Below are 27,547 nucleotides of genomic sequence, written 5' to 3' on the forward strand. Positions count from 1 at the left end.
TGCACATACACACTCGTGTATTAGCAAGTCCCCACATAGACTACTTCACCCAGTGCCCACTTACCTAAATAATATTGATATATAAATGTGTGCGTTACTAGCAGTCTTCAAGGTGCTTTCACATACATTTTCGTCCTCCACTGCTTGCAGGGGTCCGACGTCCACGATGTTAGGTGTTGGGAGTTAGGCTGCCCGTTTACACATGAGTAAATAGGAGACCTCGTGTGCAAGTTCACACAGCCAGTTAGCAGCAGAAGTAGGTTGCAAAACTTTGGGTTCCTGAACCACCTCTCTTTCTGCCAAACCTACTTCTTTTTCTGCCAAATCTCCAGTTAGGTGCTAACGATTCTGAGCCCTTGCCAATCTGCATTTTAACTTGGAACATATGCTTCTGGGTACAGGCAATTTTCAGGCATAATAACTAGTGAAAGACCATTTTCACCTTAGTTCCCTTATGTACGTACTTTTCAGCATTGCTGTGAGAATAAATTTTTGTTCTTTCTCCTAGTGCAATGTGTGGAATATAGTAGACTTTCAGTAAACATATAATTAAAGCGTAAAACAAATTGGATGGTTAATTTGACATTGGTATTTCTATAGCAGTCAGATTCTATGCCACCAAGTAGTACCATCACGTTGGGGTATGGGGTCCTGAGTGACTGAAAGATATTTCATGTACAGGTGACTGAAACATTCTTGTTAGCACTAAATTCTAGGACAATGAGAGAACGTGGATCTTCTCAGAGGTTTATATATTGGAATGCAACCTGTATTAATTTAAACTTGTTTTCTCATTTGAGGACCACTCTTTTGTCTGTTCAAGGTGTTCTAAGAACAGTATGGCTGTCAAATGTGTGCAGAAGTGGTGAATGACTACTGCAGTTTTCACAAAGGACAGAACGGCAGTCAGTAAAGCAATCTATAGTATGAAGGAGGAAATTTAGCAAGGGGAGTGGGGAGCAGTGGGGAGAGAGGTGGTAGAGTCTTGTTTTTCCTTGGCAGCCTTCACAAACAGGTGGTCCTGTTGCAGGTGGGCTGGGTGGGGGAAGGGAGGGTTTGAACTTCAAAATGGCCCAGTGAGAACTGTTGGTTGCGGACTACAAGATCGCTCCTCTCTCCTCCTCCTCATTCACCTCCTCCTCCTTTTCCTCTTCTCACCGTGGCTGGGTTTGGCTCTTTAGGTCACAGTGGGCAGCATCTTTGAAGTGGTCTGGGCGATCTTCAGACCTGGTACATCTTTTGGAATCAGTGTCTTGCGAGCTCTCCGGCTTCTAAGAATATTTAAAATAACCAAGTAAGTGATCAGAATCTAGACTCTTCACAACCACCTTCGAGAGTGGACGCTTCCCTCTGCCTTATTATATTTATTTCCTTCCGTCCCCACATGCCCTTCCCGACTCCACCCCCCACTCCATTCTTCAGTTCCTCTTCTTCTCCGAAGATTAAACCAGAAAAATGCCCATGATGCCATATCCTGTGCCACATTCCCAAGGGGAGCCGCATTATTGCTGTCATCTCTCCTTCCTACAAGTATGCAGATGCGGCTTATCTCATAGACCACCAGGCAGATGCCCAGCTGTGCATGGAGATAATTTGGTATTAGTGTTCACTGCTGTAATGCTCTCTGGGTTTTTGTAGGTATTGGGCATCCCTGCGGAATTTGGTGGTCTCCTTGATGAGTTCCATGAAGTCAATCATCAGTTTGCTCTTCCTTCTCTTCCTCTTCATCGTTGTCTTTGCTCTCCTAGGAATGCAGCTGTTTGGAGGCAGGTAAGCACCAATGAACTTTGCATCCAAAGGAGGCTCAAATCCTAGACTTCAACCTGTGAGCCCTGGGGTCACTAATTTGATTGCCATGTTAACTATGGCAATCGTGTCTGTGGCTCAGATCGACCACGAGCATGTGTGTGGAACAAATATCTCTGTTTTTAATCCGTTCACACTGTACGGGGCTCTTATTGAGGGGACCCCTCTCTCTGGAGCTGTCCCTGAAAGGTACAGCCTGGGGCTTTGTAACTCAGTAACTCAGTATCAGCCCAGACCCCGTCCCATTACCAGGGCCCTTCAAGTGCACAGTCCCCCAGTAGTAGTCACTAAAACTGTCTTCATAAGTTACTGGGATGAGGGGAGAGTAAGGCAGAGGGGGGTGTGGAGAAAGGGGAAAAGTAGTGATGAAAACAGCATAATCTCGGGAAAGGAAAACTTGGCGTGTGAGATTTTCATTTCATTCTCTCTGAATTTCCTTTTTCAGGTTCAACTTTAACGATGGGACTCCTTCAGCAAACTTTGACACCTTCCCTGCAGCCATCATGACTGTATTCCAGGTATGAGATGTTAAAAAATGTTACTTGGGATCCCTTGGTGCACACACTACAAAATGATGTGTTAAGAGAATACTCCCTTTCCTCTCCAAGCTCCTCTCAGGCAGCTGGGTACTCTTGCTTCTTGAGTGATCATCACCACTATAATTCCTAGCATTTCTATAGCTCTGTCCTTACCAATAATAAAAGATCTCTATTGTGATGACCTCATTGGCTTTCTCCTTAGACTTGTGAGTTCGCAAGGGATGTTAGTCATTCAGCAACATTGCATTTGTGGTTTTATGAAATTGGAAGTATCTTCAAACCCACGTGTCCATTTAAAGAAGTATCTTTTCCACGCACCCCCCCACCCCTGCCAATTTTTTTTTTAAATCATGGGGGAAACTCAAAATCAATAATGTCTAAGAGCTAAAGGAGAACACTATTTTGCCAGAACCTGAGGCTGAACCAGAACCCAGGCTTCCAGAACGGGAGCCCATGAGGCCCTTTCCAATAATGCTGCTGCCTCAGGAACTGTATCTTGGCAGCTCCTGGGGACAGTCAGGCAGTGACCAGACCACCTCATCTGTGTGATTCCCACAGGCCGGGCGAAGCTGAGGTTTGGGTCAGGGTGGGGAGACTCTGTATTTTGAGGAATAGAATCTTTCCCTTTGATGTTCTCCTTCTGTTTGCAGTGTCTCTTACATATCAGAAGAAAGTTGAGGATTATTCATGGGCGTGACATTTTTTTCTCTCTGGCAGGATAATCAAGCAAGGGGTAGACGGAAAAGACCCAGGCGCAGAATTTTCCCCCTTCCATTGACCCCATTTTCTCCTCCAACCCAGGTCTCTGATTTGCCTGTTGTTTGCTTTGTGTAGATCCTGACGGGTGAGGACTGGAATGAGGTGATGTACAATGGGATCCGCTCCCAGGGTGGGGTCAGCTCAGGCATGTGGTCAGCTATCTACTTCATTGTGCTCACCTTGTTTGGAAACTGTATCCTTTTTAAAAGGCTTCTCTTGGGCCTCCTGCACGGACCAGCATGTGAGGAGGAGGAGGTGATCATAGTGGTGCTGATGGTGGTAATAGTAGGGGTGGGGGTAGCACTGGGGTGTGACCGTTGCTAGGTGTACTAAGAGGCACAAGGATCCCGATCTTAAGGAACATCTGCTAGTTGGGTAAAGAAGATAAATATAAACAAGATAGAGTATCATCTAAATTATCAGATATCATAATATCCAAGTTATCAGATTATCATCACAGATAAAAACATGAGTCTTTGTAGTAAATGGTTGGAGATACTATGAGCTGGGGAAAAATAAGAAAGGACGGAGATCACTATGGGCTGAAATAGTGACAAGATGATAATACTAACGAATTAATTATATGGTTGGGTTTTTTTACTTTTTTAAAAAAGACTTTTTAATTTAAGTATAGTTGATTTACAATGGTGTATTAGTTTCAGGTGTACAGCAAAGTTATTCAGTTACACATATATATATTTTTTCAGATTCTTTTCCCTTATAGGTTATTACAAAATATCGAGTATAGTTCCTTGTGCTCTACAGAAGGTCCTTGTTGGTTATCTATTTTATATATAGTACTGTGTATATGTTAATCCCAGACTCTTAATTTATTCCTCCTTCCCCCTTTCCCCTTTGGTAACCATAAGCTTGGTTTTATATGTCCGTGGGTCTATTTCTGTTTTGTATATAAGTTGATCTGTATCATGTTTTTTAGATTCCACATGTAAACGATATCATATGATATTTGTCTTTCTCTGTCTGGCTTACTTCACTTAGTATGATCATCTCTAGGTCTATCCATGTTGCTGCAAATGGCAATATTTCATTCTTTTTTATGGCTGAGTAGTATTCCACTGTATATATATCCCATATCTTCTTTATCCATTCATGTGTCAATGGACGTTCAGGTTGCTTCCATGTCTTAGCTATCGTAAATAGTGTGCAATGAACATTGGGGTGCATGTATCTTTTCGAATTCTAGTTTTCTCCAGATATATGCCCAGGAGTGGGATTGCAGGATCATATGGCAGCTCTATATGTTTATATAGAACAGAGCCTTCCACATAGTAAGTTCTCAAAAATATTAGTATTATGATTAATGCTGATCCTACTGAGCATAGCTAACATTTATCATACTTGTGCTATTCATGAGACCCTGTACTAAATGCTTTCCAGGCACTATTGCATCTAATCCTTACCTTATAAGACTTAGAAGAAATAACTTAATCAAAGTCAAACAATTACTAAGTTGTGAAGGGAGACTAGAAACTAAGTGCATTTACTTCCAAAATCCATGGCTGGTCATGGGCTCTAGACCAGAAAGATTTAGGTTTTAATCCCAGCAACTCTCTTTACCAGCTGTGTGGCCTTGGGAAAGTCACTTAATCTCTCTCAGCTTCTAGTTTTCACATCTGAAAGGAAGAAGCAATATCTCTCTCCTTTGACGGTTATGAATAGTAAATGAGACAATTTGCTTGAATGTTACGTTATAAACTGCAAACTTCTACATGATCATTAGAAGTTTTGGGGGGTGGGACTTGCCTTGAATTGGGATTGCTAGAATGAAAAGGGACGGCCATGTGATGCAGCTATATTTTTGCATTTTCCATAGTCTCACAGAACAGTGATATTCCTTGAAGTTTTCTGCCCTGAAAACTTCTAGGGGCCAGAGCAGACTATAAACTAAACATGAGAAATCCATAAAAAGAAAGCTAGGCAGTGAGTCACAGAAATGGAAGGCCAGTTTGTCACAAAGTAGCTCACTTTGCCCTCTGGGAGCTTTGATTCAGGTATTTCTTTGTCCTGTACAAAGAGATGACATGTGGAAGGAGAGAAGACATATTCTCCATCAAACGGAGTTGCATAACATCTCTCTCCCTCCCCCGACAGCCCCTGCTTAAGTGACTCTTTGGGGTGGTTTCTGTTCCTGCTGGTGTCCCAGGCAGGAAAGGCCTGGAGATGCCCTCTCAGCCTTGCTGGAGCCTTTTGCTTTTCTTACTTGCCCATCCTTAACTCATCACCCCAGATACACTGCTGAATGTGTTCTTGGCCATCGCTGTGGACAATCTGGCCAATGCCCAGGAGCTGACCAAGGTAAGCATTGTTCTCCGGGGATCCGATGGTTCTCTAGTGCCATTGGGTGCCTGCTGGGCTTTGGGGCTGCTTCCAAAAGTCTGCGTTGCCTGGCTCAAGCCTGCCAGGAAGGCCCCTTCTGGGAGCTTGTGGACCGCTGGAGAGCCACACATCCATGAAAGGAGCCTGGTTCACTTTCACTGAGTTTGCTGAGCCTTGGAGCAGACTGGATCTCTCATGGGATGTAGAAGATAATCACTTAGTCACTGCAAACTCCCAAAGATATCCTTTGCAGAATTATGCCCTGGAAAATAAAGAAAGCACCAAAGTCCTGGATTTAAGTCCCACCTCTGCTCCTGTGACTTGTGGCTGTGTGACCTCAATCATGTGCCTCTACACTTCTGGGTTTGGGGGTGAGAGGGTCCAGGAGCATCTCTGTTCCTAGACTGCTGTTCCGTACGTCCTTGAGGGTCTTCTTATCTGCAGGCAGGGAAAAATACCACTCTAGTATCTGAAAAGCTGGCTGTGAGTCATGCATGGCTCTTTTAGCTTGTGCTTGACCCCTGGTCTCCATTAGCATCGCTTCCTTCATCTGTAAAAAAGGAATGATATATCTGCCTTGCATACCTCACAGGAGTACTGCAAGGATCAAGTAAAATAATGTGTGTGAAAACCAGATCAGGCTGTGAAGACGTATGTATTCTTAGTAGCTCTAGTCATGTTACCTGAACCGGCTTTCCTTGGTGCCATCACATAGAGGGACATTTATGAGCAGGAATGTGGGGGAGGGGATGAGGTCCCTGCCTGAGCCCCAGGGTGGGGTCGCTTAGCTGTGCAGGGAAGAGGGCGTGATGGGAAGTGTGGTGTTTACTTCAGGGGCTCTGCCTGGAAGGTCCCCCTCCATCACTTCCAGACACTGCAGAGCATCTGAGAAGTGTCGGCTCTGGCCTCTGACCTCCACAGCCCCAGCCAGCTCCCCTGAGGACTGGGGTTGGGGTAGAACTGAACAGCTCTCCTGAGGAGGCGGGGCAGGGTGGAGGCCAGAATTGCTGGCCAGGAGGCTGCTGTCTCAAGGGGGCTGGCTGCTGGCCACCTGAGGTCTGTGAGCCAACCTGACCCCATTCTGCCTTGTTTCACCCCTTCCCCTGCTTGTCTCGCTTCGCCTGGTCTCCAGAACGCCTTCTGGGGAGAGCCAAGGGAGCTGCTGTCCTTCACGAGGATCCCAGACAAAGCCCTCTCTGCTTTGTGTCTAGGATGAACAGGAAGAAGAGGAGGCCTTCAACCAGAAACACGCGCTGCAGAAGGCCAAGGAGGTCAGCCCGATGTCTGCACCCAACATGCCTTCCATCGAGTGAGTCGCTGTCCCCACTTCAAAGACCCCAGGGCTCCTGTGCTGACAGCCAGTTGCTCAATTCCAAAGCTGTGAACTCTCAGAGGGTGCCTGCTCCATGCCAGGAAACGTCCTGTGAATACAGCAGTGAGCAAGACAGGGTCTCTTTTTTTCACAGAGCTTTTATTTCGGTGAGCAAGATAGCTGATAAATACACAGAAATAATTTTAGATAGTGAGAATAGCTGTAAAATCAATATAACAGGGTACTAAGGCAGAGGAACAGGAATTGGGTGGAGTACCTTCGGGCGATCTGGGAGGGGTTCTCTGAAGAGATGATATTTAAGCAGAGACCTAAATGTGTAGAAGATGGTCGTGTGACATTACGAAGATGGAACATCCCCAGCAAGGCCCAGTGTGGCTGGTATGAAGGGAGCAAGGGGGAAGAGAAGGAGACACGGCCGGGGAGGTCCTGAAGGCCCAGGTGAAGGACTTTAGCTTTTGTTCTAATTACAACCATAGGAGGGTCTAGAGGGGAAGGATGGATAGGTTAGGATTTACACTTTTAAAAGGTCACTGTGCTCTGTGGAGATGGACTGTAGGGGCCCAGACCGGAGCCGGCAAGACAGAGGTTGGCTCTTAGAGTAAAGTAGGTGAGAGCTGGTGGTGGTTTAGACCATGGTAGCAATGGAGAAGATGAGACGTCATCCCACTTGGTCTGTATTTTGGAGGGAGAATCAATAGGATGAGCTGACGGAATAAACGTGATGGAGGTGGAGATGAAAAAAAAAAGAGAAGAAGCAAACGTTTCTCCCAGGTTTGTAGGTTTGAACCTAAGCAACTGGGCAGATGATGGTGGTATTTACTGCTAGCCTGGAGAACAGTGGAAATCCAAGGTTCGTTTTGGCCACGTTAAATTTGAGATGCTTATAAGACATGCAAGTGAAGATGTTGAATGGGCTGTTGGCCTGTGAGTCTGGAGTTTAGAAGTCGGGGTTAGAAATAAGGATTTGGGGGAGCATTTGCATTTGGATGGCATTTTAGCTGTCAGCCCGGGCGAAGCTGACCCAGGGAGAGGTGGGCTGGAGAAGCGAGGAGCTGAGCACAGAGGCCAGAGCACTCCGTGCCTTGAGGAAAACCCGCGAGGAGACTGACGGGGAGCAGCCCGGAGGTGGGAGAGAGAACAAGGGAGCGTGGTGTCCTGGAGACGTGGAGAAGAACACGCTTCCAGACGGAGGGAGTGGACGGCGGAGCTCAGGACCGTTGAAAGATCACGTAAGATGAGAACAGAAAAGGGAGCGTTGGGTTTGGCAAAATGAACGCTGTTAGCGACCTTCCCAAGAGCCGTTTCAGTGGCCCGGTGGGAACAGAATCCAGTTGGAGCGGATTAGGGAGAGAATGGGAGGTGATAAATTAGAGTGGCGAGTGTAGACTCTCTTTGAGGATCCAGCCTGGCCCTGTGGCTGCTGGTGGAACCGGCAGGCCATGGGCCCTGCGGTGGGGGGGCTGACCACTGTATGGTGCTGGGGGAGGGCCTTGGAGAAGGGCCTTGAGAAGTGACCACAGAACCATGGAATTCCTGTTGTGGCTTCTTGGCCCTCCTGAGGACTGAGTGAGGGGTCCTGGGGTATCACTGGGGAGGGTCTGAGACCCCTGGCAGCTGGACCTCTATCCTGGCCCCAGACCCTGTCATCTATTACCTGAAGCTGATCAGGGAGGAGCCCTTCTCTGCCCAGAGCTCGTGTGAAAGCCTGTGAATGTCCTCGGCCTCGCCTTGTAGGAATATTCCAGAGTTATGTGTGGGGACCTCCCTCCCCTACATGAGAAAAAAACTCCCCTCCCCTCCCCGGCAAATTTTTTAAAGATTGATGAAGAAAGGTGAAAGCAGCTCCTTCCTCCCAAGAGCATTCTCTGGGCCTTGAGCAGTTTCTACTGCACTTTCCCTGCACTCATGAGTCTGGGCTAAAAATACTTATACACAGGTATCCAAACATGCTGGTGGGTAGGGCTGGCTGTCACTTCGCAGTGGGTGGTTCTATTTACTGAGATGAGGAATCCTGGAGGAGGAGTGGGTTTAGAGATGCGCGGGGGAAGGATGCTTGGCCCAGAGTAGAAAATCACTATTTATGGAATGAAAGAATGAATGAGATGCTGGTAGGCACATGGCAGTAGGCATTGAGCTGTGTGCTTATCCAGGCACAGTGAGGTGGGAGAGGTGCTGTGACCATCCAAGATGAGCAGAGATCCAGGCTTTGGGTGCGGTGCTTGTGCTGCGAGGTGGGTGCTGCAGGTGGAACGTTGTCAGGGTGTGTGTGCGCTGCCTGGGCTTGCAGGCCAGAGCCCTGACTTCCGGGCTACGGTATAACTAAGTGGGAATGTGGTGTCCATAGAGAAACATGGAAAGAACATTGTTACAAATTAAAAGGCCCAAGTGCTAGTCGTAGCTCGGTTCCTCACACGCTGAGGGAACCTCCTGGCATCTCAGAATCCCTGTTTCTTCATCTTCGAAATGAAGAATACCAACCACCCTTCCTGATCCACAGGGTCCTTGCAGGGTGTATGTGAGGTCATATATGCATGAGTTGGAGAGATGCTTCTCTGTGATTTTAGGTATGAAGACATATTAATGGTTGTGATGGGATGTGAATCTGGATCTTTGTATGTGCGATTGGAGAAGTGAAGTTTGAAGTGTGTGTCTGATTTGTGTGGAAATTAGAGGTTGGTTCTCTCTTTTGCCTGGTGTGTGTGTGTGTGTGTGTGTGTGTGTGTGCTGGTAGGCACATGGCAGTAGGCATTGAGCTGTGTGCTTATCCAGGCACAGTGAGGTGGGAGAGGTGCTGTGACCATCCAAGATGAGCAGAGATCCAGGCTTTGGGTGCGGTGCTTGTGCTGCGAGGTGGGTGCTGCAGGTGGAACGTTGTCAGGGTGTGTGTGCGCTGCCTGGGCTTGCAGGCCAGAGCCCTGACTTCCGGGCTACGGTATAACTAAGTGGGAATGTGGTGTCCATAGAGAAACATGGAAAGAACATTGTTACAAATTAAAAGGCCCAAGTGCTAGTCGTAGCTCGGTTCCTCACACGCTGAGGGAACCTCCTGGCATCTCAGAATCCCTGTTTCTTCATCTTCGAAATGAAGAATACCAACCACCCTTCCTGATCCACAGGGTCCTTGCAGGGTGTATGTGAGGTCATATATGCATGAGTTGGAGAGATGCTTCTCTGTGATTTTAGGTATGAAGACATATTAATGGTTGTGATGGGATGTGAATCTGGATCTTTGTATGTGCGATTGGAGAAGTGAAGTTTGAAGTGTGTGTCTGATTTGTGTGGAAATGTGGAAATTAGAGGTTGGTTCTCCTGGTGTGTGTGTGTGTGTGTGTGTGTGTGTGTGCGTGTGCACGCGTGCGTGTGCGTGTGTGCGCGTGCACGTGTATGTGGGTATGCACACGTGAGCATGTAAGCGAGAGAGAGAGAATTCTTCCATGTAATTACACTCTTACACATGTGCTTCTGGAGGGCTGGCATTTGAATATTTGAGAATTTGCAAATAGCCAGTGGAAGGTGCTTTTCCTGGTGGGAGTGCATGCTGCCCGTCTAGAGCGTGTGCGTCTCTTTCTCTGTGCTGCCCACGCTTCTTGGCATGGCCGCTCTACGTGCATTGCAGCTGTCAATGCTGAGGGGTGCATTCATTTGCGTAGCTCACAGGTGTCTCCACAGCGATACCCACATCCATTCCATGGGTGCTTATGTGCATTGTGCCTCTTCAGGCTCAGACCAGCTGCCCCTGCTCCCTTTGCCTGCCCTGGACCACGCTTCTCTGCAGATGTGGACACGGTGTTTGAACAGTGCTAGTTTGCCTGCGTGTTCTCCATTGGTGGGTGTCAGTTTCATCAGGGAAGGAGCAGCATTTGCCAACCTCCCAGGTCCAGGCAGGGCCCATTGGGCCAGACTGGGTTTGTCAGCCCAGGAACTGGGGCAAGCTCATTCCACAGGTGTCCCAGACGTGTAATCCTCCACCCGAGCACTGACAGCTTCATTTTTCCTGTTTGCCTTTGTGGGTGATGCCTCGACCCTACCATTCTGACCTTCCTTGGGTTTGAAAGGACACAACACGTGTGTATCTGTAGAAGAGATTTTTCCCTGCGCAAGGCCAGGAAGGTTAATACTGTGCTTTACCCAGCTGAATAGACTGAACATTCAAGGCCTCTGGTCAGGGCCACTGCATTGCACGTGTGCAGAGGACACTGCTTACATCCTGAAGTATGTGGACGGCAGCCCACGGAGTGGTGGCCCCGCCTTTGGCCGTGGGCTACTTGGTGGCCTCAATGATGTGCATGGCAGTGCATTTGTTCCCTGCATGTCGTGTGAGATTGGAGTGATGAGCTGGGGAGTCTCACCCTTGTGAATATCCTAGAAATGATCAGGGGGAAATACAACTCTTCGTCCAAGTTTACAGGGCTTCCAGAATAGGTCTCTGGAGGATATTTAGGTGAAAGCGTGAGTGCCAGCGGGGCTTGATGACTGAGTATCCAAAGCTGTTACCTCTGGGAAACAATAGACCCTTTGCGTGCCTGCATGTTTGCTTCAATACTAGATCCGTGTGTTTGCACACAGCAAGGAACCAAGGTCACTGCCTTGGAGAGCCGAAGGTTGGGAGTCTACAGAGGGCAGCAGACACGTAGGGGATTCTGCACCTCTCCCTGGAGATCAGCTGGTGGCCGTGGGGCTTGCGGGTCCTAGAGGTCAGGATGAACTGAACCTGTCCATTTTTCTTCCCCAGAAGAGACAGAAGGAGAAGACACCACATGTCGATGTGGGAGCCACGCAGCAGCCACCTGTATGTGTGTACCGGTTTGCGTGTTTGTGAGTGGTTACGTGTGGGTGCGGGGACACCGTGTCTTTGTCCTTGCCGTGGGCAGAGTGGCACTGGGCGTGCACGTGTCAGTGTGTGCCATGGTGTGTGCGTGGGCGTTCCGTGCACATGGTGTGTGGATCTGCCCCTCCGCACCTCTCACCATGTGCCTATCTCAGTGTGCGTCTCAGGTATGTGACCCCGTGTGCAGTTTGCTCTTCCGTGTGGCCTGTGAGTGGGCATGTGTCGGCGTGGGTCGTCAGTGCCGGTGGGGTGCCTTTCACGCAGGCACTTGTGGACAGCACGTGTGGGCCCCAGTGAGGATGCGTGTGGGCACATGTGAGCATCCCCTGCACGGGCTCTAGGCGTGCGCCCGCAGGCGTGTGTGAGTGCGGGCATAGGCGTCCACCCCCTCCCCCCTCCTGTGGGAGCCCACTCTCTGTGTCACGTTTGTGTGTTCCCGCTGCCACGTGAATGCTCAGCCAGGCCCCTGAGCTGGACTGTTCAACGGTTGTTTTGAGTATGAGTTGCTGGTAGTCCCTGGACACAGAGTCCCGTGGATGTTATTAGTGGTTGTGGAAGAGACCCCACTGCATCGCTGCAAGAGTGATGCCAAGACCTTTAATAACATGGGTCTGCTCGCCACTGTCATCCGTCACCCTTGGATAGTACCTGCCCATTGTATTTCTCAGTCCTGGCTCTCCCAGGCTGTCCTCAGAAAGGGAAAAAGGAGAGGGAGAGGAGGAGGAAGAAAGGCCTCTCACCTTGAACTAAGGGCCATTGGTGGGCACAGAGCAGGTACAGGCTGATGCCCTGAAAGCAAAGGGGAGCTGGGGGAGTGGAGATCTGGTAAGCCTTCGTACTACTGTCCTGGGGACCAGGACTCAGTCCTGGGCTGAGCCCACCCCCTCGGCCCCTCGCGTCTTTCTGTGCACCCTGTCTGCAGGTCCTGGGCTCTCCCGTTCGCCCCCCCGCACTGTGTGTCCCCCCATGCCACGGCCACCGAGGGCTGGCCTCTGCCCCGTGGCTGCCCTCCCTGGCCCTTAGCCGTCAGTTCTGACCAAGCCCTCGCCCTCTCCCCTTTGCCAGGAGGGAGCGAAGGCGCCGACACCACATGTCGGTGTGGGAGCAGCGCACCAGCCAGCTGAGAAGGCACATGCAGATGCCCAGCCAGGAGGCCCTCAACAAGGAGGAGGCCCCGCCCATGAACCCCCTCAACCCCCTCAACCCCCTGAGCTCCCTCCACCCGCTCAATGCCCACCCCAGCCTCTACCGGAGACCCAGGCCCATCGAGGGGCCGGCCCTGGGCCTGGGTCTGGAGAAGTGTGAGGAAGAGCGCGTCAGCCGCGGGGGGTCCCTCCAGGGGGACGGAGGGGACCTGTCGAGTGCCCTGGACGACCAGAGGAGCCCCCTGTCCCTGGGCAAACGGGAGCCGCCCTGGCTGGCCAGGCCCTGTCATGGGAACTGTGACCCGACCCAGCAGGAGGCCGGGGGCGGGGAGACCGTGGTGGCCTTCGAGGACCGGGCCAGGCACAGGCAGAGCCAGCGGCGCAGCCGGCACCGCCGCGTCAGGACGGAGGGCAAGGAGTCCTCCTCCGCTTCCAGGAGCAGGTCTGCCAGCCAGGAGCGGAGTCTGGATGAAGCTGTGCCCGGTGAGGGGGAGAGGAACCTCGAGCCCAGGGACAGCCACGGGGGCAAGGAGCCCGCCATCCGGGAGGAAGGGCGATCCCAGGACTTAAGGAGGTAAATTAGACACAGGAGCATGCTGGAGGCATGTCGCGCGGCTGGCATTCGGGGTTCTTCAACGTAAGCCTTTCCAAGCCTCGGTTTCCCCTGTAGTAAAATGGAGGTGATGCTAATGCACCTTTTACGAGGCATGTGTAAATAGGACAGCGATGGCGCCTACCCCTCTGAAAACCAGGGCATCTCCTGTTGGGAGTGGGTAGTGGATGAATGGATAGGAGTAAAGGCAGTGGACACTGCCCGTGGACCTTATTAGCTCCTCTGCCTGGCTGGGTGGGGTGGGAGGCACCGGATGCCACGTGCTCTCCAGCAGGGCTGCTTTGGCTCCCCGCACGTCTGCCTCTCGCCAGGCATATCAGCCGTTTCGGAGCAGCTTCTCGATCTGAGCACCACCTGTGTCCCCCTCTCTCTTCACAGGACCAATAGTCTGATGATGCCCAGAGGCTCCGGGCTGGCAGGAGCATTTGACGAGGCCGACACACCCCTCGTCCTGCCCCAACCAGAGCTGGAAGCGGAGAAGGATGCAGCGCTGACGGAGCAGGAGCCGGAGGGCAGCAGTGAGCAAGCCCTGCTGGGGGACGTGCAGCTGGACATGGGCCGGGTCATCAGCCAGAGTGAGCCCGACCTCTCCTGCGTCACGGCCAACACGGACAAGGCTGCCACCGAGAGCACCAGCGTCACCGTCGCCATCCCCGACGTGGGCCCCTTGGTGGACTCGACCGTGGTGCACAGTGAGAACGCAGTTCCTGTCGCCTTCGCCCCCATTGCCCATTGTGCCCGGGGCTGGGGGAGTCATGGCTCTGGAGTCATCCCTGGAAAGCTGCGTGGAAAACCCCACCAGTGGGATGAAATCACTCTTCAACATGTAAAAAACGTAGCGGTTTTATCCCAGTTTGCAAGAAAAATAAGTTAGAATTTTCTCAATCTTAAGTTTTGCCCATAAAGCGTCCTTAGGCCTTTGGCCCCTGTGACCATCCTAGAGTCTTCAGAGAGATCACATGTGATTTTTTACCGATTTGTATATTGAGCTATTTGATTTACTGTATGAATATCTGATGGCATTCTCTGGGACCCCCCCATAGAATGCTCAAGTGCTCTGCCACTTGACAGTTTGGGGACCGTTGCTGGAACAGAAGATGGCAGGTGGGCTCGGGCCGGCACTGGCTGTGCTCTGTGTGTAGCCTCCTAAACCCTGTGTCTCTCGAGGCCTCAGTTTATCATCTGTGAAGTGAGGGCATCGAACCACATGACCTCTGAGATCTTTCCCTGTGCTAACATTTTATGAATCTATTACTCTTATCTACTCTTTTTCTCCTAGGAGCTCTTAGTCACACTTTCTCTCATAGCTCCTGAAGGCAATGGATGTTCACCTGTGAGACCTTAAACGGAAACAACCAAAAAGCACTTAACCCACATCCATCCCTGCCCTGACACCCCACCCGTCTCTGCATTATCCCACCATCCACCTTATCGTCACTGAATCGTGACCACAGGATTCCACTCTGGCTTTTTTTCCTCTCTTTCTTTCCCCATATTTTTCTCTTCACAGAACAGTGCTCTCTCCCTGTTTTTCTCCCTCCCACTTCTCTGTCTCCATTTCTTCACCTTCTCAAAGTGAAGAAAATGTCTCAGAGTATTCTGCAAAGTGCCAGTACTACTTTAAAAAGTGAAATCTCGCATATCCGGTGCCCCTGGGGTTGACTTGGGTGGGCATGTCTCAGGATCTCAGACTCACAACCTTTTTTGCTGTCTTATTTAATTTTACGTTCTAATAATGAAGTTCTGGGGGCCCTCCTTCATGAGACACAACGTTAAGAAAGTTTGACCCCCCTCTGTTCTCTTTCTGGGGATAGTCCCTGTCCTTGGTCGTAGGTAAGAGCGTGCCATCAGAGGGTTTTTGGACACTTTGGATGACTTACCTTTTGGAAGGACCTGGAAGGGGTCAGGACCTCAGAGGTTTGCTACTTACGCAAGGTTCCAGGGCAGAAGCATTCACTGAATGGGAATGTGGGAGAGGTTCCTTCGCCCCACTCTGATAGCCTCATCCTCTCTGCCACTCACCCCGTGCTGGGACTTGCGTAAGGAAACAGAGAGTAGTGGTCCAGCAGCCCCACTCTGTCTCTGCTTCTTCATCCTCTCAATCCTGGGATAAAGTCATGGACCCATCTTCGCGTGAATATTGCATTCTTGTTTCTACATTAATCATGACGGGAAAAAGCACAGCCAGAAAGGCAGCCACAAACAGAGTAATGTCTTCTTAAAATCTTCCACTGCCGTGTGATATCTTTGAAAGGAGAAAGAATTGTGAATTGGGAACCCGTACCAGCTGCATGACCTTAGGATAGGTCCTTGAATTCCCTGAACTTCAGTTTTCCCATCTGTAGAAGGGGAATAATAATATATGCCGTCCAGGGTGTACTGATGTGAAAAATACCATAAGTGAATATATACAAAGAGTCCAGATTTTAGATAGAAATAAACTTTGTAAACTTTACAACAGAAACAACCATTCTGTTTTACCCAGGGAAACATGATTATCGTTTATATGGCAAAAAAAAAAAAAGGCTATACCACCTGAAATCAGGGCAGGGGTAAAGCTAGGAAGAGAGCAGGGCTTAACTCAGTATGATCTAGCAAACACCCCGATGTTTTCAGGCGCCTTGCCAGGCACATCCCTAGCTCCCTCTCCCGTGACCCCCATCCCATCCCCAGTGGAAAACGAAGGGCACCGTTCTGCACGTTGCAAGGTTTCTGAGGATTTCAACACATTCCTCTTGCAGTCAGCAGCAAGACTGATGGAGAAGCCAGTCCCTTGAAAGAGTCAGAGATCAAAGAGGATGAGGAGGAGGTGGAGAAGGAGAAGCGGGAGACGGGCAAAGCCATGGTGCCTCACAGCTCCATGTTCATCTTCAGCACCACCAACCCGTAAGACACCCTCCACTGCCACCTCCCTTTGGTGCTGCAGTAAACAGCCAAGGTTTGAGCCAGGGTGGGGTGATGAGAAGGAGGGATGGGGGTCCAGTCTTCCTCCTGAGCCTTCCTGCTGGAATGTGGCCAGACATCTGAAGCCTCCAGGGTGCTCACTAGTTGAGGTGAGTCATGGAATTGATGAACAGCCTCGGAACTCTGTGCCCATAGTCTAAAGAGTAATTTAAGACAGTACACAATGAGAAATGTCATGAGGAAAGGGCCCTTCACCTACTCTTTGGTTAGCAGGTTGTGGGGATGGGGGCGTGGTGAGAAGGAAGGAAATCTACTTGGGATGTGTCACCAAATATTCCAGAGGTGGACAGAGCTGAGAATAGGGAGCCTAGGATAACTAGGTCATCCGTTGGCTGCCCTACGTGTGAATTTTGAAGTGGGTGTGTCCCTCAGAGCAGAGACAGGGCATGAGACGGGGTTGGCGAGGAAGAATCTGGAAGGTTAGATTTAGGGAAGATGGAATTGTGAAAGAGAAGCTGCCTTCCACCCTGGAAATGAGCAAGATGTACACGTAGACCAGCTTCTGAGTCTAGGCAGGTGAGAAGGCTTTCAGTGACCATGTGGGCAGTATTCACGCACGGCCCTGGGAAGGAAGGAACCGGGGCTAAGAGACGTCAGGCCAACCGAGGCCAGGATGCTGTCTATAGAACAGTCACTTTAATCAGAATACCTGAGGCTCAGGGAAGCCTGTCGCTGCTTTCATCAGGAATCTTAGAATCAAGGTCTGTCTTTACATTGATTGGTTCTGAGGATTTCCTTGCTGTGCCCCAGTTTCTGTACAGTGGGGGAGTAGACATTGAGACCCAGTGGAAGGTACCTTGTGGCCCCCCGAGCGTGTGTCACCTGGTGCTGGCTGCTACTCCCCACAGCTCAGATGTGCTTGCAGATAATGTATCTCGGCTTGCGTCCTGCAGCCTCTAACCAATCTGATTACCTTCCCCCACCGGGACTGTAAATCAAGGGTGGTGCCTGAGAAATTAAATGGCTCTCCCCCTGGCTTCTTCTGGCCAGGGCCTGGCTGTCTGGAAGAGGCTGATGTGCGTGGGGGCGGGGAGGAAAGATGGGAATAAGGGAGGGGCGGGGGGCCGGCTCAGCGGGCTCATCCGCCACCCCACAGGATCCGCAGGGCCTGCCACTACATCGTGAACCTGCGCTACTTTGAGATGTGCATCCTCCTGGTGATCGCAGCCAGCAGCATCGCCCTGGCGGCCGAGGACCCCGTCCTGACCAACTCGGAGCGCAACAAAGTGGGTGCACGGGGGCTGACTGCCAGCCCCCGTCGTGCCCTGGTACCGCCTCATCCTAGCCCCTCCCATCCCAACATTAGAGATGAGCTAAGGAAGGTTCCTGGAGAATGAGACAGGCTTGAGAGGTTGCCTGGTCCCATTCCTCAGGGCAAAGCGTGAACCATTTCAAGGCCGGTCCCCACCCCCAACGCTAACCCTAACCACACTGCTTACCTTTATGCTCAGCAGTGGGCCTTACACCCAGAGCCAGCCAGGGCTTTGAAAGGGGGTCTGCAGTCACCCATGGGTTGGATGTGGGGTCTGACCTAGGGGCATGGGTGACGTGGGTGACGTCGGGGCGCTGCAGCCCCTCCCAGGGAGCTGAGGCACCTCCTGGAGGGCCAGGGTGGGGTCAAGAGGGTGGGGAGGATTGGAACGGACAAGGATCCCAGGGAGGGAGAGATCTGTGGGCAATTCGGACCCAAGACATTAAGTTCTGACCACAGGGGAGGGAAGGGCCAAGGACTGGCCAGCGGGTCACGGGGCCCCAGCAGTATCCACGGCTCCTCTCTTCCCTGCATCTGATTAGCAGTTACAACTCCGAGCTTCTGTTTCAGGGTAGAAATGAGCGGGGCTTGAGGTGGGCGTGCAGGAGAGCCCGTGTTTGAGGGGTGTGTGTAGCCTGGTGGCCTCTACCTTATGTGTCTTACAGGTGCTGAGGTATTTTGACTATGTTTTCACTGGCGTCTTCACCTTTGAGATGGTTATAAAGGTAAGAGCCTCTAGAGCAAACCTGGGCTCTGGGGCTTGGATGGGCCACGTGTCTGCCTCTCTAGTCTGGTGCCCTTCCCCAGGACTGTCACCTCCTGATCAATGACAGAACCTCAGCGGTGCCTCTCCTGACCCCTCCTCCGGCCCCAGATCCCAGTGAGGTCTGTCGTGGCAGGACCTGACTGCGGGGACCTGTTTAGACTGGTGCAGACCTGTGGGCATGGCCCGGGGAGAAGGCAGGCCCCCTCTCAGGCAGGCAGGAGAGGTGCTCCAGGCGTGGGGACTGTTCTCACCTCCCCACCACGCTTCCTGGCTTGAGCCTGGGTACCTGCCAAGGCAGAGGGTTAGGTAGGGATGTCTTCCTGGCCTGCCACCATAACACCCCACGTTACCATCTCTTTCGCAGTCTCATCCATCTGAGATTTTTCTCGTCTGCGCATATGTGGCGATGCCTGGGGCTCTGAGCCACTAATGTGAGGAGGGATGTGGCTGCTTTCAAGGAGCCAGGGAGTCTAAGTGAACCCTGGTGGCTATGAGAAGGGCCTCACAGTTAGGTGCACAGAGCCTGTGGGACCTGTCCTCCTGCTCCCTGGGTCCCCGTGTGGGGTTGGCTTTTTAGAGGCAATGGCAGCGGGGGCATTGCCTTGGGGAGCCCAGAGCTCAGGGCACGTATGACCGGCACCTCCTGGGCTCATTGGTGGCTGTTCCCATCCTCCTCCTGCAGATGATAGACCAGGGCTTGATCCTGCAGGATGGGTCCTACTTCCGAGACCTGTGGAACATCCTCGACTTTGTGGTAGTGGTTGGTGCATTGGTGGCCTTTGCTCTGGCGTAAGTAACTCCTTTTTTCTCGTTCCACTCCCTTCCCTCCCTCCTTCCTGAGACGGCTGATTTGAGGGCTTCTCCAGGGCCAGTTCACTCAGTGGTGCCAATGAACGCTGCCCTGGGAGTCTGCTTCCCAGTTGCCCCTCGACAGAGCTCCTGAGAGCCTTACAGCCTCAGCTCACACGCCCTGAGTCGTGGGACTGGTGAAGGAGAAGCAGAGCAAGTCTCTAGGGAGAAGTCAAAGGCCTTGGCATTCTTCCCTTCGAGATGAGAGAGCCTGGGCAGGCACTCACCTGTGTGCCCCCATGGGCTCAGCATGGGACCCAGGGACAGCCGAGGTACCCTTTCATTTCTTGACTCTGTCAAACCAAGGATCAGCTTGAAAGAAGAATGCAGCGGGTAGAGCAGAGCTGGGGAATCACCGAATCCTGGCTGTGGGGAGATTCTCTGCTCATGAGCAGAAATATCCCAGAGCTAGTCCAAGGACATAAGAAGCATGTTAATATGATGAACTCCAGAAGGAAAGACTTTCCCAACTTTCCTCGGTAACACACTTAGGAAAACCGTCTTAAACCATTCAGGTGACTAACCATGTTTATTACATTAGGGGGATTTTTTTTTTTTTTCTGAGCACTGATCCAGGGAAGGGCTTTCCTAGCCCTCCGGGGTGTAGCTAGGAAGTAGACATATTGTCAGAACGTTTTCCCTAAGCTAGTAGGTAGAGGGCCCCAGAAGATGGATGACAGCCTTCTGGGCTCTGCCTGTACCTTGTTCCACTGTCGGAGCTGCTTCACCCTTTGCCGCGTGGCACAGTAGAATGCCCTCCAGCCTTCTGAGTACAAGAGAAAGCCAAGTCTTCTAGGCAAGACGAGCTACACTGTGTGATGGGGCACAAGGAAAGCATTTGGGAGCTTCTGTCATTGATGACAGCTACAGAAGGGTAGGAGCAAAACACCTCCATAGGCTTGACCTTCCCAGATCCAAGTGGTCATGTAGGGATTATCTGTCCCACCTTCTCCCCAGACACTGTCTGCTTCCGTCCCTATTCATCTGTCAGAGAAAGAAATGGGGTAAGAGTTAAGAAGGAATGTTCCTCAGGTGGCCAAGAGTGGGAGGAGAGATGAAAGGTCCCCAGCTGTGCTAAGAATTTGAGACCTCCCGGAACCTGGAAGTAGACTGTGTCCATTGCTGCCCCAGCCATGGGGGACCCTCCAAAGGAGAACCAGGCTGAATGTGACTTGTGACCCTGAGCTGGCAGTCAGGACAATTCCAGTGTCCTTTGTCCTTACGTGCACCAGTGTATTTACCCCATTAGAGTCACGTGGAGTCACCTGTGCCCCTCACAAGGAAACCTATCAGACGTTTCTGAACTGTTCCCAAGGAGATTTCACAAAAGTATGACATTTTTCCAAGCATCTGGTCCCTGTATGGACTCTCATAGCAAGATAAAAATAAAGGCAACTCTGGCTCTAGTAAGGGGACTCCCAGCTCCTCTTCCTCCTCCTTCAAGGAAAGAAGCACCAAAGTCTGCCTTCATCCTAAGGAGGTCCACCTTTTTATGTTAGAGATAAATCTTAACCCCTGAGTTTTTAAAGTCAAGTTCCCTTCTCATTTTACCAACTCATTTGTGTACATTGTTCACCATATTGTTCTTCTCCCTTACTTTGATCTCAGTAAAATACGTTGTCTCTCTTTGAAGAAATAAAGGACAAGGAGAGAGGAGCATATAGGAAAGGAGCCACCTCATCTTGAGGAAGAACGGAGTTCATTGGGGTCACAGGGCAGAGTGGGAGGAAGGGGAGTGGGCTGTGGAGTCAGGAAGGCCCAGCTCCTCCACTTATCAGTTTCATGGCCTAGAGTAATATAGCAAAGTATTAACCCTCTTAACCTCCGTTTCTCATCTCTGACATGGAGACAAAATAATGTGTGTCGAGGGCTTAGCCCAGAGCCTTACCCAGTGTGAGAGATCAGTAAACGTGAATTCCCTTCCTTACGATTCTCCATCACGTCATGAAGTCCGAATATGGAGCAAAATGTGTGTTGAGACATAACGTACACAAAAAGTTGAACACAGGCTGGTTTCCAAGACTTGGTTGTTGTGCACACACACCTGGCCTGTGTTGGTGCCGGTGGGAAGGAGGTGTGTGTTAAAGGAAGCCTCTGCATGCCTGCCCCATGTCCACAGTCCAGCTGTGTCTCCTCAGATCCAGAGCAGTGACGACAGGCTGGAGGGTTGTCCTCTGTCTTGTTCTTTCTTTGTGCCCTTTGAAAGATGGCAGTGGTAGCTCTGGTGTTTGTGGCGGGGGGAGAAGCCTTAACAGCCCCGGAGCCGGAGCCTCTCTGTTGGTCCTCAGACCAGGTACAGTGCAGGGTACCCCAGAAATCCCCTGGTTCTGGGGTCCATGCGTATTGTGATGGATTGAGCGTTATGATCCATTGCTTGCTTTTAGTGATTTCACTTCTTGAACTTTTTATTCATTTCTCTCCAAAATGTAAATGGTACTTGCTCATCCTTCTCCATCCACACTCTCTCTTTTGTTAGCATCCTTCTAAGCTTGCCATGCACATTTCCTCTCCCCTTTCTCCTGCTCATGGGACAGGCTCACACCCCCATCCTCTGGCCTTCATCACGTTTGCCGAGGTCCAGGTAATGCTTTCTCTTGCTCGTATGCTCATGCTTTCTAACTCTTTTCTCTCCCTTTCCTCATTAAGGGCACAGAGAATTCAGCTCTCCCATCACTTTGGTAGGGTTAGCCAGGGTTTAGGGCCTGGCCTGAAAGGGGTTGACATCGGAATAAGGTCTATGTCCCCCTGCGGTGTTGTGGTCAGGGGCTCAGGCCAAGAGAACCACGTGTGAGTTTTTCTGTAGGCTTGTCAAGGACCTCCCTCCCTGTGGATACAACTTTCATTGTCATATCCCGTATTTTTGCCCCTAAGAATGTCCACCATTCACATAACCTTACTCCTGCCCTATCTCTCTCTCTCTCCTTGAAACTGAACCTTGTTTTACTGAGGCTTCTGCAAAGGTTATTGCTCAATTCGAGCAGAACTCATGGTGATTGTCACGGTCACACCTTTCCGTGGCTCCTCAGAAATCAGAAGTGACTTGGTGTCTCTTCCACCACTGGCAGCCCGAGCCTTCTCAGAACCCAGCCGAAGTCCCAGGAGCAACACCCCAACTGAGGGGAGAAAATGGCCTCTAGCTGAATTCTCAGAGAAGGCTGAGCCCTTCTGCAGCAGCGGTCTGCACCTGCCATCATGTATATTTTCTAGGAGCATGTATGTTGTTTATGTATTGGCTGAAAGGGGATCTCTCTTCTTTATAGCTGCGTATGTGAAGTGAAGGGATTCTTTATCATGTTAACTCGACAGATTCCATGTGGGCACTTTATTGACTTTTGAGGAGGAGGGGAAGGGAGTTTATTTTCTGAGTGTGGGCATAGCAAGGGATAAGAAAATAAATGGAAAGATACGTGTGTTGCACCCTTCCTGTTCTTCCGAGTCCACGTTTCCGTTATAAAGCATTTATAAGAACACTCAGGTCTCCCTCCGTAAGCCCGATACCTGTGTAGAGGGGGGCAGAGTTTTGACAGAGATTGTGGCTACAGCTCTGCCTCGTCCCCACCTGCCCTCACAACACCCCGCTTTCTGGGCCACGTGGGGACACGGAGTGTTTGCCAACTATAAATAGCTTGACTGTGCCTTTTCCTCTCTGTGGTTTCAAGAAAAGTCTGGTGAGTGACTGGGCCTGTGAAACCTTTCTCTTTTATCTTTTTCTATTTGAAAAAGAGGGATTCTTCTGTTTGATAATTATTGTCCTCTGAAAGACCAGAAACTGCTTTTCCCACTTTTCTCACACCCTGTTGCCATCACTTCTGCTTCCCGGTCTGCTGGGTGGGAAAGCAGAGATGGTTCCAGCCTTGGCATTTCTGGGTATCTGCACATTGGACACACCCCCTCACTTTGGGGCACCCCCCCAGAGTCGGCTGCCTTGTAGGGGGGTCATGTGTCCACTATGCAGGTGGAGTACATGAACCTCATGGGATCCTAACCATTGATGGCGATGCTGTCTGGCCCTCAGGCTTCCTGTCTTCCATGTTTAGTGAAGGGCTTCTGGCAGGCAGGTGGGCGGGGCCGGGCCAGCACCTCAGTAGGGACCGCAGGGGAGGACGGGAAGGGTGTGAGCCTGCACTCCAGCCCAGGCCCCTCCCTCCTGCTCGTCAACATGTTACTTGACCAGCTCAAGTCAAGTCACCAGGTGAGCTGTCCTGGGTTGGATTCTAAATAGTAAATCGCAGCTTGTGATGGCTTCTCAACACAAACAGTTAAAAAGAAAAATAACTAGCAATTCAGCTCCCACCTCCTCCCCAGCATGGGTGTGTACATCAGTCACAGTCATGCAGGCTGCCAGGCAGCTGACGCCAAAGCTTCCCGTTACCATTTTCCATCATAGCGGGGCACGAGGTAAGGCCAGGACTCCCTGGCACGCAGGGGATCTGGATCACAGCCGCACTTGGCCTTTCATTATTCAGTCCTTAGCCAGAAAAGAAAAACATGAGTCAATCGCCTCTTGATGCCAGAAGGAACCGCAATTCCCACGTTAGCTTTTAGTACATTCTTTTCATTGAAGTATGTCACTTTCCTGACACTTGACAGTCTGCCCTAGTCTCTAAGATGGATAAGGTCTTTTGAACGCATTCAGAACCAGCCACAGCAGCAGAGCTGGTTCTGAATTCATTCAGCGAAATACACAAGCACAGACAATTTTAGACTTGCAAATGGTACTCTGGTTCTGGTTTTGCATTTGAGGCTTTGTGTTTGTGAAGGTGGGCGTGTGCATACGTGAGAAAGGAGTGACTACTGAGAACTAAAATGCTGGTACGTGCTCAGACTCAGCGGGGCTTGGTAATAATAGAACTGACGTTTCACCTTACACCTGCCTGACCCTTTCTCCCGCCCTTTGCTGTCTGCCTGTGTCTGAGGCAGTCCCCTCAAACCTCAAGTTTTGCCTTTGGGGCTTCTTTCTTGACAGCCCCCGTTCTTTTAAAAGTGAGAGGGGTGTCTCCCACAGGAAGCTATGGCTACTCATTAATCTTGTAGGGGGAAGAAGGGTGGACAGAGTCCTGCTTCCTGCAAAGAAGACCCAATTACCACTGAGCCAGACAGTACATCCAGTTCCACTGCTCTGTGGAAGAGAATGAAGGATTAAAATTAAATTTAGCCGTCAGGTAGCCCATTAACTGTGGATTTAGGATTTAGGGTGCCAGCTGAGCTGGAATTGGAAATTTCCAGCTGTGAGCAGATAGAAGGATGTCGTCGCTTGAGACTCCAGCCTTAAGAATCACCTCAAGAGTGACTTTATCTGACTTTGGACCCCAGCAGGGAAACTGAAGATGATTCATGTCCATGGACTCTTGGGATTCCCACTGCTGTATTTTACACCCTAGCTGCCTTGCAAACAGGGTTTGGGAGGGAAAAAGGAGGGTCATAGTGGCAGCCACACGAAGGAGGTGTCTAAAAGAAAGACAGAAGTTCCCAGTCTACCTGTTCTTGTCTTTAAGCCCCAGCATGCATGTTTTTTGATGAACACTGGAAAATGCATTCTGTTACAAATGCCCTTGGTGCTGCTGGGGAACCCTCTGTAGAATGTGCGCTTGGGGAGCTTTATCATATGGAGACAATGAGTGAGAACATCTTAATATTTCTCTTTATTAATAAGCACAAATTGGGGAGATGGTTGGTTGTAAATAGGATCTCAGCCGTTGGCCACAGAACCGAGCAAAATGAAATGGTCCAGTCCACATGATAACCGACAATTTGGCTAACCAGACTCAGATGCAAAAGCACCCGGCGCAGAAAGGTGAGGCTTCACAGCTGTGGGAAGAGCCCAGTTCTGCAGGATTAGTAGAAACTCATCACAGTGCCCTCCAGGTTTAAAAGTAGGTTTTAGAGTAATTTGGGTCAGAAGATTTCATGATGAGACTTGGGAAGTATCTGCTCAGATCATGTGACCTGCCAGCCGTCTGCTTAATCCACACTCATAGAGGCACAGGCTAGCATTATGAGTTAGTCTCCAGCTGGGGGAGTGTATGGGCTGGACTTCAGCTGGTATGAAGGTCTTCTTAGAAAGATCAGCAGATGAGGGGTCTTGGGGTATGTTTAGATTAGGAAGACTAAGAAGCAAGACAAATCAGGTCACTGTTCACCAGAATGAGCAACAGAACTGCTAGGCGATAGATGCTTTGCTATCTCTTGCTGCTTCCCAGTGCTTGGACAAAAATATCTTCCAGTAAGAGTATAATGCCCGAGTTTTGCAAAGGAGAAACTTTGCAAAGGCAATGGTGAGTGTGTTACAGGGAGTTTGTTGAAGTCCATGTGCAAGAAGAAAAGGATTACGCACTAACCGCTTAGCATAGAACTAGTGCTCTGGTCACAGAACAAAGATGGCAGAGTCCCAAAGGATTTATGGCCCCTGGGTGATCCCAAGAGATGCTGAGGTATGGGTCAGGAAGAGAAATAATCCCAAAATGGCAGCAGCCAAGCAGTGACAAGGTCAAAGTGCTGGATTTAGATTCTTCGTGCAGATGAACTAGCCTTGCCTAGAGAGTTCAGTTTCCAGAGACAAGCAGGGCCAATGCAAAGGGGGAAACTTCCTCCTCACTTCCATGGGGCTTCAGAATTTGTAAAGTGCTTTCACACCCTTTATTTCATTTGTCACTCTACAGTCTTATTTCACAGTTGAGAAATGGATCACCTGAGGTTTGACTAGTTTGACTCATTTGACTAGTAAGTAGCAAAGCCAGTTCTTAAACAACTGATCATTTTGATTTCAAGTTCAGGGCTTTCTCCATTACATTAAGCCCCCTTCCACCTCTGATGTTCTACTTAGTTCCAAGTCATTAACCTCTGTAAACTCAAAGTAGTGGCCTGGTATGGATTTCTCCTTATCCCACAGATCCTCTGTCTCTGCCTGGAAACAGACAAGACCTATGGACCAAATGGAGAAGGCATCCCTGACTTTGTCAATCTTGCTGTTCCATCCGTATCTTTTTCTTCCCATGAACCCTCACAGGCCCTAGACTGATGAAGAAGACTAGGATAGATGGCTTAGTATTTGAGCTCAGGAACTGCTGGTTTCTTTTGCCATTTCCTTCTTTGGTTAAAACCCTCCATTTGTTCCCACGTGGAAAGGCATTGTAACGTCGTAAATAAGAGCCTGGGTTTCAGAGTCAGGTAAACTTAGCACCGTTAATTATTAGCTACCTTAACTCTCTGAACTTCTACTTGCTCATCTGTAAGTAAAAAATAAAAATAACTCTAGGGCTTCCCTGGTGGCACAGTGGTTGAGAGTCCGCCTGCCGATGCAGGGGACACGGGTTCGTGCCCCAGTCCGGGAAGATCCCACATGCCGCGGAGCGGCTGGGCCCGTGAGCCATGGCCGCTGAGCCTGTGCGTCCGGAGCCTGTGCTCCGCAATGGGAGAGGCCATGGCAACAGTTAGAGGCCCGCGTACCGCAAAACAAAACAAAACAAAACAAAACAAAAACAAAAAAACCCCTCTATTTTGGTCTTATGAGAATTAACTAAGATAAAATATATTGTGTCCAGTGTAGTGCCAAACACTTAGTAAGTACATAATAAGTGATAGTTATTATTGACTACTAAATAATAGTCCAGACACTTTAGCAAGGTTCAAGGCTCCTCACAGCATAACCCCGCCGCCCCCTTTACATTCCAGCAAGCCTATCTATTCCTCTAATGCAAGAGATTCCTTAAAATCCCTGTGCTGTTCCCTCCTGGGCTCATGGGGAAGGGAAGAAGAAGACCATTCCACTTAAAAGAGGGAAGGACTGTTCAGAAACTGATGTTCTGGCTCTGCCCCCCAGCATGCGCCTCCCACCATGGAAGGAGAGTCAGTTCATAGCAGAAATCAATTTGAAAGCACATCCTTTGAGAAAGGGGGGACATAGAAGATGAAAAGCAAGATTACAGGGAATGATGAGTGATTACACATGAAAGATCTGGAGGGCAGCTTGACAATTGAGCTGGAAGAGTCTCATCTTTTACTGATGAGACATAAGAGAAATGTGGCAATTTTTCTTTTTGGAGAGCAGCCAGGAACTTAACAAATAAGTAGGAAATAAATGGGGAAATGGCTAGCCCAATTGAGCCCCAATTAAAGTAGGGCCAGTACACACTCACATGTGAAATTATCCTCAAATTTTAACATTAGAGTCAATTTTTTTAATTAATGAATTTTTTTAACATCTTTATTGGAGTATAATTGCTTTATAATGGTGTGTTACTTTCTGCTTTATGACAAAGTGAATCAGCTATACGTATACATATATCCCCATATCTCTTCCCTCCTGTGTCTCCCTCCCACCCTCCCTATCCCACCCCTCTAGGTGGTCACAAAGCAC

The 27,547-nt window shown here is 50.1% G+C and overlaps 1 protein-coding gene across 2 annotated transcripts in view; it reads left to right on the top strand.

Moving 5' to 3' along the window:
- CACNA1E (calcium voltage-gated channel subunit alpha1 E) overlaps nt 1-27,547 on the top strand; it is a 303,184-nt gene that overhangs the window by 223,181 nt on the left and 52,456 nt on the right. For both annotated transcript variants that reach the window (XM_007105781.2, XM_007105782.2), the window contains exons 13-25: nt 1,182-1,294; nt 1,639-1,770; nt 2,252-2,324; nt 3,180-3,297; nt 5,353-5,420; nt 6,653-6,750; nt 11,507-11,563; nt 12,668-13,321; nt 13,739-14,052; nt 16,102-16,246; nt 17,421-17,550; nt 18,242-18,301; nt 19,025-19,131. In XM_007105781.2, coding sequence (XP_007105843.1) covers nt 1,182-1,294; nt 1,639-1,770; nt 2,252-2,324; nt 3,180-3,297; nt 5,353-5,420; nt 6,653-6,750; nt 11,507-11,563; nt 12,668-13,321; nt 13,739-14,052; nt 16,102-16,246; nt 17,421-17,550; nt 18,242-18,301; nt 19,025-19,131 — 2,069 coding nt within the window. The remainder of the gene's footprint in view (nt 1-1,181; nt 1,295-1,638; nt 1,771-2,251; nt 2,325-3,179; nt 3,298-5,352; nt 5,421-6,652; nt 6,751-11,506; nt 11,564-12,667; nt 13,322-13,738; nt 14,053-16,101; nt 16,247-17,420; nt 17,551-18,241; nt 18,302-19,024; nt 19,132-27,547) is intronic.

Source organism: Physeter macrocephalus, chromosome 4, assembly GCF_002837175.3.
Source record: "Physeter macrocephalus isolate SW-GA chromosome 4, ASM283717v5, whole genome shotgun sequence".
In the NCBI taxonomy this organism is placed as follows: domain Eukaryota; kingdom Metazoa; phylum Chordata; class Mammalia; order Artiodactyla; family Physeteridae; genus Physeter; species Physeter macrocephalus.